Source organism: Myotis daubentonii, chromosome 13 (genome assembly GCF_963259705.1).
Source record: "Myotis daubentonii chromosome 13, mMyoDau2.1, whole genome shotgun sequence".
Lineage (NCBI taxonomy): Eukaryota > Metazoa > Chordata > Mammalia > Chiroptera > Vespertilionidae > Myotis > Myotis daubentonii.
The window spans coordinates 41,790,099-41,803,268 of record NC_081852.1 but is presented as its reverse complement, the minus strand read 5'-3'; the positions used below and the strand labels follow the sequence as shown (position 1 = coordinate 41,803,268).

General features: G+C 49.4%; 1 protein-coding gene across 50 annotated transcripts in view; it reads left to right on the top strand.

Annotated features, from left to right (window-relative positions):
- SORBS1 (sorbin and SH3 domain containing 1) overlaps positions 1–13,170 on the top strand; it is a 214,959-nt gene that overhangs the window by 180,556 nt on the left and 21,233 nt on the right. For 44 of the 50 annotated variants that reach the window (XM_059660855.1, XM_059660859.1, XM_059660866.1 and 41 more), the window contains 5 exons: positions 2,450–2,617; positions 6,308–6,354; positions 9,573–9,687; positions 9,801–9,926; positions 11,639–11,830. In XM_059660855.1, coding sequence (XP_059516838.1) covers positions 2,450–2,617; positions 6,308–6,354; positions 9,573–9,687; positions 9,801–9,926; positions 11,639–11,830 — 648 coding nt within the window. The remainder of the gene's footprint in view (positions 1–2,449; positions 2,618–6,307; positions 6,355–9,572; positions 9,688–9,800; positions 9,927–11,638; positions 11,831–13,170) is intronic. The other 6 variants (XM_059660892.1, XM_059660887.1, XM_059660909.1 and 3 more) reach the window with 1 other exon arrangement.

The window sequence follows — 13,170 nt, the reverse complement described above, 5'->3', positions numbered from 1 at the left end:
AACTCCCACCAAGAGCTTCAGGCTGAGCCCTTGCCTTGCAGCTGTGGAGGCATGGCTGACGGGGCAGGGAAAGCAGTGCGTTCCCTTGGGATTTAGGAGGAGGCCGCTCTGCCTATCCGTTGACTGGGCCACATCACAGCGTCTGTTATGACACAGTCTTGGTACGAGGCGTGCTTTCTAGACGCTGTGTGCCCAGGACAATGGGTCCTGTAGATGGAACAGGCTGCAGTGCCTGCTCCTGTCATGAGTGAAGAGGTGGAACACGGCTGGAGCCTGGCGGCAGGAGGGGAGGGTGTCCATGTCTACGCAGCTCTTCCTTTCTCTGCAGAGTCTGAAGTCCCTGGTGGTTCTGTTTCATGGTGGTTTCAGGGTTTGGGTGGATTTTCCTTAAGGATTTCGGGTGAGGCCAACTCTGAGGAGAGCCGGGTGGTGCGACAAAAGACAGAAAAGACATGGCCTCCCCTCTCCGGGCATAACGCAGGCACGTGTCCATGGGAAGAAAGAAGAGGAAGGATCTGATGTATAGAGTAGTTTGTGATAACCAGGTGAAGAGCTCAGACACCGTGAGTGTGCACGAGGCCACCGAGCAGACTCGGTTCTCGTCACCATCACTGAGCCACAGGAGCCGCCCTGCAGGCCGGAAGCCGTGGTGGAGGAGGGCATTCCAACTCGCTGTGTAGACCGAGTCCCCAGCACAGAAGGTTTTGTGATAGAACGCTGCCTGCCCCCCGGGAGGCATATTTCACGTAGTTGGTTTAGCCGTTTGGTATATTCAGAGGTAAATTCAGAAGGTGAGCAGCTCATTTCCTGAACTGCTCAAAGGCCCTTAAAAGCTATGTCTTTCCCCAGGGCATTGGCTGGTGTGGTGGAACTGCGGGGCAGGTGGGTTTATCGAGGTCAGATCCAAGTGCTCCGTTCCCTTTCCACCTTCACTGGCTTCATGTGACCTGGGCCAAACCACCAGAGGCCTGGCCTCAGCGTCGGTCCCTTCCCACGGCTCCAGGGAAAGCACACTCCCAGCTCCTGGGTGTCGGTGCTGGCGTGTTTCTAGCAAATGCTTTCTTATCCACGTTGATGATGGTGGCATTTCAGGAAATGGTCATGTCAGCCCTGGCAGGGACATTCGTGGTCACCCAGTCACCTCCTTGTTCATCCAGGAAGGGACTGCGAGAGGGTGGTGGTTGCCAGGGCCACATCCATGTTGCCTTATACCCGAGGCAGAGCTGGAAACCAGGGCTCCATGTGCTTGCAAAGCACCTCCTTGTCTTTTCTTATTTAATCTTCACAACAACTTACCCGAGCGTTGGAAATCCCACGGCCTTTGGTGAGTCGTTACTTTATTATTTGTGACCCTGGAAAAATAGGAAAATTGGGCCCACCGTCATTTGGGGCTAGGTGTCACATGAGGCATTTAATTTCCTTCTGAAAAAAGACTAATGTTTTATTAAGAATGTAGGAATCGTCAGTTATAATTAATGCTTTTCCTACAAAAAAATGTTAATCCCAAGGATGTATGTTTGGTATGAAATAGGAAAACACATTAAAGTTCTATTCCATAGGGTCATTCCAATAGGCAATGAGGAAATGCAACATTGTTTAATTATTTTAAAAGATCTTTCAAAATAAAAATAGATGCCTATTTCCTTAATTTAGGGGAGAATATTTCTTCTAAACACAAGTACCATCATTCTTAGTTTATCTTCTGTATTTATAGTCTACAAATTAAACTCACTTTCATTTCACCTAATGAAGAAATAGTTATCTTTAAAAGTATAGCAAGAAAGTACCTGATGCTCTGCCAGTCAAACATCGCTTTGGCTGAGGCCTCCTAAAAACTGTGCCCAGAGAAAAGATCGCTAGCCTAGGAGAAGAGGAGCTGTTTGCTGAAATGGCAGCTCCACTCTGTCAAGCATCTTAGAGTGACAGACATAGGAAGCACAAACATGACCTTGTTGCCCTCGACCCCTCAGAGTAAAAGCCCATAGCAGGTGTAGTAGGTCAGATGTGGGTAGAGGAGTCAGCCAGCCCTGGTCCCACCATGGGAACAGCTGTGGGAACGCATCGCTGAAGGATAGCACTTCAGCCTCCTGCCGCCAGCCCAGCATGCGTAGGAATGCATGGATACACCTGGGTCACCTGGCCTTGCTGCCGCGTGTGAGGAGGTAGGGGGCTGTGGGCTGAGCCGGGGGCAGGTTGCAGACAGTGTAACCGTGTGGACTTCAGCCTTCGCTGTGTCCCAGTGCCCCCCGGTTTCTCCTTCCTGCGCAGAGTGGCGCCGGGGGGTGGTCATAGCAGAACATAGTAGTTGTGGCCATAAAGCCCTTCCAGCATCTAACCCTTAACTTCCCTCCTATTGACCTGGCACCTTTTCCTCAGTTGTTTTTGTTGGCAGTTTTCCAATGCCCTGGACCAGATGATTCACTGCCCATTTTATGCAATTTCATGGCAGAAACTTTTAGCGGACCAGCGACGACTTAAGCGCGAGCAAGAAGAGGCCGATATTGCAGCTCGGCGCCACACGGGCGTCATTCCAACGCACCATCAGTTTATCACTAATGAGCGCTTTGGGGACCTCCTCAATATAGACGATACGGCAAAAAGGAAATCTGGGTCAGAGGTCTGTTTTGGTCGCCTCGATCTGCTGCTTGACCCAAAGCCATATTTGCCTCCCCTCAGCATTGCCCGCTGTAGGCCGAATTAGTTCTGTCATCCTGGCTTCCCTAGGCTCGCTTTGGCTCACTGTGGCTGGCCCGTGGACATGAGTCCCATCATGTCCTGCGCTCTGTATGTTCAAGCATGCCTGGCTGCGGGACCGGGATCTGCTGGCACACACCCTCTGCATGCCTAGAGCATCGGCTGCCTCCATGCGTCCAGTCCTCTACATCCTGCCTTTCATCGTGATACCATGTTGCCTGTGCATTCTGCTTAGAAACCTTAGACCTTAGTCCCTGTGCGTTAGCTTCCGTGTGGACAAGGTTCTTCTAAGAGATGGTTGAGTGAAACTTAAGTTACAAAAGTTAGCTAGCAATGCATCTTTTACACCGACCTCGAAACTTAGTCCCGTTAACATTGAACTATCAGAGCACCATGCTGCCTCTTAGTGGTACAATGAGGTACTTGGATAAAATGCCCAGCAGGACTGCAGCCTCACTGGCAAATTTTGAAATGAGTTTTGCAGCGGGATGAGCTCATGGAGGGTGAGAGGCGTTTCATTTGTTCCCTTAATTTTGACATTTCTCAGCTGAGGTTATGAAACTTAATATTATAAAACAAACGAAGAAGCACAAACCTTTGAAGTGATGTTGTTCAGGCCTCGGCCTCCTCCCCCTCCCCTGAGGTCGGCATGTTGAAATCTAGTGCTGCCAAGGCTGCCTCTTGTGCCAGAGTTTGTTTTGCCACGTGACCCTCCATTGGCCCTGCTGAGGTTGGCTCCTTTCAGGGACCTGTGTGTCTGGGGCTTGCGGGGTATAGAAATGAGTTACACCCAAAGTACATACCGTTTTATCATCTTTCAGTATAATAGTAGGTTAATACTCATTTTTCTATCTTTTGAGTGACAGAGGTGTCACTGGCTAGTGGTCAAATTGTCTGGGAAGAAGAGGTCTAGAGAAAAGGAGGAGCCAGATTAGAAGACAGGAAACTAGAGCGGGGACAGAGACTAACATGATGGGGAAAAGGTCATAAGGAAGAGGCAGGAGTTCGCAAGGTTGATCAGTTTCAAGGGAAGGATGCCCTCTTGTACCAGCTCCTCAAAGCCCTGTTCTGAGGCTGCAACGGTGGCTGGTCCTCCTTCCTGGGCGGGCTCGCTCGAGAGTGGTGGGAAGATGGGAACACACCAAAGCACCGAGGCCTGCACACTCACACAGATGACAGCACACGTGCGTGAGAACGCGGCTGGGGTAGAATAACCATGGACAGAGGCAGGCACACTGCCCAGCCCGCCTTCCTCCCTCCAGAGCAGTGGTCCTCACACTTGAGTTCTCGAATCCCCTAGGGGCTTGTTAACATACAGGTGGCTGGGCTCCATCCACAAAGTGTCTGATTCTGGCATGGGGCCTGCGAGTGTGCATTTCTAACCAGTTCCCAAGTGACGTTGTGATACCGGTTTAGGGACCACACTTAGAAAATCACTGCCCTCGATGTGGGCTGACAGACATGAGAAAACAGACGCCAACAAATCCGAGGGCACCGGGCTGTGCAGACACACTTCAGACCCATCAGGCAGACCTCGGCTGACCACTGGTTCTGCGCAAGTCCCTGTGGGGAGGCGGGACCCAGACTCAGACTGTGCCCTTGGGAAGCTGGCAGTCCAGCAGAAGAGGCCCCCTCCACACGGGTGTCTCTGCTGTGGTAAGTAGCACAGTGCATGGGAGCCAGAGGATTCAGCCCCAGGAAGATTAGGAAGATAGAGAGAGATGCTTGTACAAGCAACGGTGACTCAGGTAATGCGTCCCAACAGATCAATGGAATCAGTGTTGCTCAACGTTGAGTGATACATGGGTTTCCTTTAATGAAAAAAGGAAGTTCAACCCCCAGTTTTGACCTAAGCCAATTCACGAATTAAACAGTAAATACACGCCTGTACAACTTTATTCATTTAACTGTAGGTCATACCACTTTGCGTGAGCTCTGTTGCCACCCAAAGTGTGCAGATGGCGCTGTGTAGTGCAAATATTTACATCACCCAGTTCTAGCGCTAGCTGTCAAGGGTGGCCACCACTTTCGTTGTAGTCACTGCTATGTTTGTCCTTACAGTTTTGGTCATTTTCTCTTGTCATTTATCATCAACCCCACATCCGTTCTTTTCTTGTTTGCCCACAGCTGTTCAGTTATGCCCCTTGGTCACAGACACAATGCAGGCATTGAAATTGTGTAGCATTGGTTGTAAGGTCATCCTTCAATTGACCTCTAATATGCATGTCTGTAGATAGAAGGATGGAAGCATCAGCATGAAGATGAAAAATAAAAAATTCCTGTGGAGAATTCATGCCCTTAAGAAGATCCCTCCAAGACCCCAGCTTGAGGAGCCTGGCCACTCGGGGCGCCTCACTGAGGAATCGGGATCTAGGGTCGCCCATGTCCCCTGAACTTTGACCATGGCCTCTAATACTGAAGAGGAAGTGTGCGGTTTAATTTCCATCACATTGTTCCCCTAGACCAGGTGGTCATGGGGTCAGATCTATATTGGCAGCTACATTGCTCACATGACTTCTCTCCCCTCCTTTTTTTTTTAAAATTAGTTAAAATAACTACTTTTAATGGTGGGGAAGACAGATGTGCAAATACATATGGGGGTAAGTAAAGGTGAGCTTTCTGCTCTTTTTGCCGGAATTGGAAATGAAAAAATTCCAGACAGAGAAGGCAGTTTAGCCAAGGTGTGGCAAACAGACTTGCCTGACGGGAAGAGTGTAATAAGAGATAAAGGCCATTAGGTGTGAGGGGGGGAGACATTACCCACAGGCCTTAACAACACTTAGGAATTGAGATTTGATCTGAGGGCAGTTGAGAACCTCAGCCAACTTCAAAGCAAGGAAGTGATGTGATGGAAGCATTTGAGGAATGTTCTTTGTGCTCCTGAGTGACAGCAGATTAGAGCGGAGAGAAGTGAAGTCAAAGGAAGCTTTGTGCCTGTGAACCAGAGTCAGACCTGAGTGGGGAGGGAGGGAGAGGGAAGCTGGCTGACTTCATGGCAGACGGACAAAGGAGGGGAGACGGGCCAAGGGTGCACCCAGGCCTGGAGTCTGGAAGGAGAGAGCCACCCGATAGGCAGGGCAGCCTTGGAGAAAGAATGAGCGCAGGGCCCCTTCACCTGGCTTGTGGGTGATCGCAGAGGCCATGAGAAATGTACAGAGTTGAAGATGACGTGAGAGGTGAATCGGGGTTTCATCCACTTGCAGGTTGTAATTTAACTCAGGCAAACAGAGGAGGTAAGAGTAAGACGGTCACAATTCCCACACAGTAAGACTTCTGGCTAACTCTCTTTTTGTGTTTTATTAGTTTTTTTGTTTTGCTTTTAATAGCCATGGTCAGCTGTGGGGAACTAGAACGTCAGCTTTGGGACTTCTGTCACCACCTCCTCCCCAAATCTGGCCCTCCTTAGGGAGAGTCTCATGCATGACGTAGCTTACCAAACATCCACCTAGTGTTCTGCTGAGGTCAGACGAGAGGAATCCTGCCCAGATGTGTACCCCAGAATGAACTGGTTAGAGTGCGTCTTTCTGCTTTGCTTTCCGGAAACGCGTGAAAATGTGTCCTTTCCATTGTACGTGAATTGTGATTTTAACTTGACACTGTTTCTTGTGTTTAGATGAGACCTGCCAGAGCCAAATTTGACTTTAAAGCTCAGACACTGAAGTAAGTGCCACTGGTCCTGTTTGTCTGTCATTTTAACTGCCTCTCTGAAACACAGATGTCCACTTAGAGAGAAGAGCTGGAGAAGTCACAGTGATGAAAACCAGTCGTTTATGGCGCTTGCCGTGTGCCGAGCACTGTTCCGAGTGCTTTGCGCTGTGTTATGCTATGGCACAGGTTACACTGTGGCCCTGTGAGGTCGGTACTGTTATCCCTTTGTATCGATGGGGAAACTGAGGAACTGCAAGGGTAAGGGACTTTCCCAGGCTGGTCAGTGATGGAATCAGGATTCAAATCCCTGCCTCCTCCTCTATAGGGATTCAGTTTGCTTGATAACGTGGGGGCTCCCTTTGACCCAACCTCTCCCTGGAGGGAACCAGAGCCAGTCTCAGGAAGATAACTTTATCAGTTTTGCTGCTATAATCTGAGAGGTTAAAGGCCTGTGGGAACGCACAAGAGACCAGCATTTCTCCAAGTATGTTTCTCAGAGTGCTCGTCATAGAAAGGAGCCTGGGACCACCCCACCGTGTCTGTTCCTCCTGCCTGCCCTTGAAGAGAGACTTTGCTGTTGGCACATGTCTGGCTCTAGAAGTCCTTCAATGAAGAAAGAAACCTGAGTAGCTTAACTAACCCAGTGCAACCTACGTTTAGATGACCAGGAGACCGCTATATCTTCCAGGGAATGAAATGGGAGTGCTCCCGAAGATGGGGCTCCAAAAGGAGCCTGTTCACTTCATGTCTAATTATGGATGAAAGTGGACCAGAGATTTCGCGGGCAGCAGTGGCCAGCAGCCATCCCATTGTCCTGCTGGTGGGAGACCCCACATCTGATGATGAGGGAGACCTCCCATCCTCAGACACGGGAACTGTGTGTGGAGGCTGCGGGGCCGCGATCTCCAGCACAAACCAGGCCATGACTTCTAGAACCTGGGCACAAGTCTGGTGCCCTCGGGTATTTGTCATGACACCTCCAGCCCTTTGGCTCAGCAGCTAACAAGAGGCGGTGGCATTATGTCCCAGAAAGAGCATGGGCTTTGGAGTCCTGCCTCTGCCACTCTTGTCTCTGTGACCATGGCCAAGTCGCCAGCCTCTCCCACCTCAAATTTTCTCATCTGTAAATGGGCATAAAGGTGCCTGTCTTGCAGGGCAGCCAAGGTACTACACTTATAAAACATTTTGCATGATGTAACCAGAGAGGGTAACAAAGATTTATAAAATAGGCTTTAGTTTAATCAAGTCGACACCTTCATCCCCCTTTTTTTAATTAAGAAATGTCCATGTAATATTCATTAAGTGGTATCGTATTGATAATAATGCATTTACCACGATTTCACATTTTAAAGTCTTAAAACAATTTTTTTAGAGCAATCCTGTCAAGTAGAACAGATGAGAAATCTGAGGTAAACAGGACCGTCACCACTTCCAACAGTGCGGGCGCTGGAGAGGGCTCCTCCCTCCCGCCCCCGCTGCCGCCAAAACAAGTTCGTGCAGCGTCCCTACAGGCGGCAGTGACAGACCCATAGGCTTGCGTCTTAAACGTCTGCAGTCACTGGGTTCTCTTTTCCCCATAGCAAAAAAGTTCTTAACAGTGGGGCCCTTACGGCTCCCACCTGCCGGTACAGCTGCAAGTCACTTAGGTGGCAGCGCTGGGCCTGCAGACCCCCAGCACCCGTGGATGTGCCGAGGGTCCTGCTCACCCAGGTGTCCGTGGTTGGGTGTAAAGGGAGGGTGATTTCAGAACATCCCAAGGAGGACTATGGCCAAAATTTGGCCAAACACATTCCTTCTTCCAGAGACAGGTGCCCGGATCCCTTCACAGGCCTCTTTCGGATTAGAGTCCCATCTACCAATGAGAGACCACAAAGGCTGCCTTGTTCCTTCATTCGGCACAGCGCCGGCTTTGTGGAAGGTTTTCCAGATGTGGCCCCATTGTTCAGCCAGCGTCTCTCACGTCCATGGGACTTCCTGGCACAGGGCAAAGCAGGCACCCCCTCCAATCTGCAGGCACAGACCTTTCTTTCCCAGCGGTTGGTGTGGCGCAAATGGAAAAGATCTAGGCGTGTGTGTTTTCAAGTCAAGAAAATTTCAAGTTACAATTTTTGTTCTCCTTTTAAGTTCTCGTTTTAGGTTATCTTTTTGTCTCTAATTTTTAAGGGAGTCCTGATTAGGGATTAGCATCATTATTGAGGCAAACAAAGGGATGGATATGGAGAGGTTGGGAAAGGGGCATGAAGAACATTTGGAAATTTACTTTTCTTTCCAAGATCCCTTTATGCTGAAAGGAAATAGCATTTACTGAGTGTTAACTACATGTCAGGCACTCTGCTGGGTGTTTTATTTGTAGTTTGTTGCTGAATTCTCCAACAACTCTGAGTTAGCTCCTATTTTGATAAAGTATCTCAGAGATAGTATTTCACCCAAGGTTCCAGAGTTAGTAGACGGTATAACTGGCTTTTGAATCCAGATCTGCCTAATTTTAGAGCCTTTCTACTGCACGTTGATGGATGGATGGTGAGATGGATGGAACGATCGAGGATATTGATATTGGAGAAATAATTTGATGATAATTGAAAGCAATGAAGACATGCCTTGGCAGGGCAGAGAAGAGGGTAGAAAAGGCAGTGAAAGTGTTGAGAAGGAAACGTTTGTCATCATTGAATGAACATCAGTTAAGACTAACGAGTGCGTTGCTAGGTGTTATGTAAACCGTGAGCATAGCACAGCATTCGCAAAAAGTTCTTGGAGAAACCACAACAAGCTAATAGGCTCCTGAGCACTTTCAAGTGCTGGTCAGTTTGAAAGTTAGCATCCACCCCAGAAAAGCCCAGAAAAGCACCAAAGGTGATGTGACTTCCCGCCTCGGAGGGGTCTCACTTCCAAATGTGGAGCCCCACTTGTGTCCTTCGGTCCTTTGGCCTCACTTAAAGTCTTTTATAAAAATCTACACGTCTGCCGAAACCGGTTTGGCTCAGTGGATAGAGCGTCGGTCTGTGGACTGAAAGGTCCCAGGTTCGATTCCGGTCAAGGGCATGTACCTGGGTTGCGGGCACATCCCCAGTAGGAGATGTGCAGGAGGCAGCTGATAGATGTTTCTAACTCTCTATCTCTCTCCCTTCCTCTCTGTAAAATATCAATAAAATATATTTTTTAAAAAAAATCTACACGTCTTAATCTTACATGCATTGAAACGTCTGCTAACGTGCATAACCCTCTGTTGACAGGGAGCTTCCTCTGCAAAAGGGAGACATTGTTTACATTTATAAGCAGATCGACCAGAACTGGTACGAGGGCGAGCACCACGGCCGGGTGGGCATCTTCCCGCGCACCTACATCGAGGTACCGCAGCCCCTCTTCCTGGGGAAAGCCGGTCGTGCCCAAGGGCCACGGATTATCGGGAACTTTCCTCTCACGTCCCCACTTCTTCCCTTTTACCTCGTTTCCCTTCTCAGCTTCTTCCTCCTGCGGAGAAGGCTCAGCCCAAAAAGTTGCCACCGGTGCAGATCTTGGAATACGGAGAAGCTATCGCAAAGTTCAACTTCAATGGGGATACGCAAGTAGAAATGTCCTTCAGGAAGGTGAGCCCTCTCACCCGTGGTTCGGGCCTGTTGGGTGGCCCTGATCTCAGGGCAGGTGGCATTGCAGGGCAGCAACCCCTTGAAGATGTGCCAGTCCAGGGTGCATGAAGGGCAACTGGATAATTTTGAGATAATTTTTAAAATAAACCCTAGGCGAGAGTCAGGGTTTAACTACATTGAGTTCACTGATTACAGACAGCAGTTTCTGAATCTTACACACCTTCCATATTCAGTTGGCATTTGTCCAGCACCTAATGATGTGATCGGAGCTGTGTAGGTGACTAGGTTTTACATCACAGGTTCTGGCTTAGTCGAGAAAAGCAAGTCTTGACACCAGGAGAAGTTTGAAAAACTGTGAAGCCAAAAGTCACAGGTTCTCAGCTGTGCAGCTTTTGGGGAGTTAAATAATTTTTCTGAGCCATCATTTCTTTATATGTAAAATGAAGATAAGTGGCTCTCCTAGAGCTGTTGCAGGAGGAGTACATGAAACAACGTTTAGCATCTAGTTGGTACTCAGTAAGTGGGAGATGATGCCAGTATTATTATCATCCATTATTGCCTTCGAGGAGCTTAGCATGCTTATTTTATATTATTATTGATTTTTAGAGGAAGGGAGAGGGAGAGAGAGAGAAAGAAACACCCATGTGAGAGCGAAACATCCACTGGCTGCCTCCTGCAGGCTCCCCACTGGGGAATGAGCCGAGCTCCGGGCATGTGCCCTAACCAGGAATCAAAACAACAACCTTTCGGTTTACAGACGATGCCCAACCAGCTGAGCCACAGTAGCCAGGGTTCCGCTTGCTTATTTTGAACACAAGCTGGCAGAGACATGTTCTTCCCAGGAATGCCAACACGTTACCTGCCAAAATTCTCTGGCTTACTAAAGTTACTAGTTCCATTGAGGACTGAGGAGAGTGAGTATATGCCTCAGATAAAGATGAGCCCCTCCTAGAAAAGAAGAAACGCTGGAAGCAACCCAGGTGCCACACATCAGGTGAATGGCAACTAAATGGGCGCAGGCATGTGCAATGGGATAGCCCACAGTGGTCCTTACACTGCCAGCACTGTTAGAAATGTAGAATTATTTTTCTTGAGAAAGAACGAGGCTCACTACATGTTGTTTAGTATAAAAAAAGTAAGTTGGGAAAGGGAAATACAGTGCATACTCAGTTTTTATAAGAAAAATAAGATGTGCAAGTCCAATTCACAGAAACAAAATTCATTCTGGGAAGTACATATATAAAAATATTAACAGTAGTTGCCGGAGTGATAACATTATGGGTAACGATTATTTCTGCTTTATATTGCTTGCGCTTTAATTTTTCTATAATGACACAGGAAAAAATAAAGTTATAAAAAGGAAGAAAAAAGAGAACCCCTCCCAAAAAGCCTTTGCCTTAGAGAAGAAGTTTGCATATCTGTCCGTTATGCATTTAGTGAGTGAAAACACTCCATTTGCCTGCTAGCTTCGGGGAATGAGTCTGACCTTCTTTATGGAAATATTTACGAGCCAAGCTCAACCTCCCAGCATCCAGGTAGCTCCACTGCTGGGAGCATCACCATCCCAGTGACAGTAATTCTCTCCAGGTCTAGCAAGGAAGGTTCATGTGAGCAAAGAGTGTGCTAAACTAGCAGGACAGCGAGGGGTGCAGGCAGGGCCTCTGGGGCTGGGGCATGGTGGGACACGGACCGCGCCTTGCTGTGTCTTACAGGGTGAGAGGATCACGCTGCTCCGACAGGTGGACGAGAACTGGTACGAAGGGAGGATCCCGGGGACGACCCGGCAAGGCATCTTCCCCATCACCTACGTGGACGTGATCAAAAGGCCACTGGTGAAAAACCGGGTGGATTACATCGACCTGCCTTACTCCTCCCCAAGCCGTAGTGCCACCGCGAGCCCACAGGTACCTACGCATCTCGTCACTGGTTTTCACAGTCGGTGTGACAGCCCCTCGGTGCTGAGGGCACAGCCCCCCGAGGGTGGCTCTTCAGCCTGTGATTGAGAACAGCCCTCAGCAGGGGGGTGTAGACACACCGGGCCTGTCTTCATGCATACAAACGGCACTTTTCACCCCCTGTTGGGAAATATTGTCACACCCTTGGTTGGAGAAAAGGGAGAGCTTAAGGAAATTGCTCTGGGGATAAGGTGATGAGAGGGAGAGAAATCGGAGCCTTTATCAGCTGGTCCAGAATTCTGTGCCGGGAGTACCCAGTGAAGCGGGCGGGTGCCTCCACTGTTCTTCCGTGCCGTGGCCCAGTCGGTCCTTGCCACCTCATTGGTCAAGGTTGGTTGCAGAAGGTAAAGACCCAGACTATGCTTTGCAAGCACAGACCAGGTTTAAAACGTAACTTCTAGCACCTCTGTGTACACTGGGCTGAAGGAAGGGGGTTTATCACAAAATGTTCACTTCCCTGAACATGCATTATGAGCAAACTGGTTTTAAAACATGAATTATTCCAAATCTCCACTTCCCCAAAGCCAAGAAAAATGAGGACCCTGGGCTCGGGAGAGGCATGTGGGCGACTTCCTGCTAGAGCCCCGCCTGCTGCCACTGTGGGTTGTCGGGAGGAAGGAGAGCAGGCCCGGGACCAGGTGACAGTGGATGGTCCTCTCTCCTCTCCTCCCTGGTCATGTTCTCCTCTCTGACCGCCCAGGGCTGACCCAGGAGATGGGTACTGGCAGGTTCTCTGCCCAGCAAGGTCCACCTGCTGTGATCTTGTGGGCACAGGGTGTGAGATTAGTGCAGCACATTCTACTTTATATTACAGGGACTTCAATTCGATGTTTTGCCTGACTGTAGCCAAGCGAGACTATAAAACTGACCACCCTGCTCATACTCCTCTCTGGAAGGCTCTTTGCTGAGCCCCCTGGAGAGAATAAAAGCCCAAGGCAAGGCGGGGCAGTGGCAGGTCACCATTTTCTCCTCGGTTCTGGGTCAGGGCCTCGGTTGCCCAGGTGGTTGGTGGGGCAGGCGGGCAGCTTCCAGTGTGTTCCTTTGGAAGTGACTCTGCAGACCAGGTGGCACAGGTGTAAGTGCCCAGTGGGACCCCTTTATCTCTCCCCCACTCCACTCACGTCTTCCACCCTCCCCAGCTGCACATGATCACAATCTCTCTCTCTCTCTCTCTCTCTCTCTCTCTCTCTCTCTCTCACACACACACACACACACACACACACACACGTGCGCACATCTCAGCTTCTCTCCGAACCTAAGCAGACAGCTCCCTCTGGATACCAGAGTGT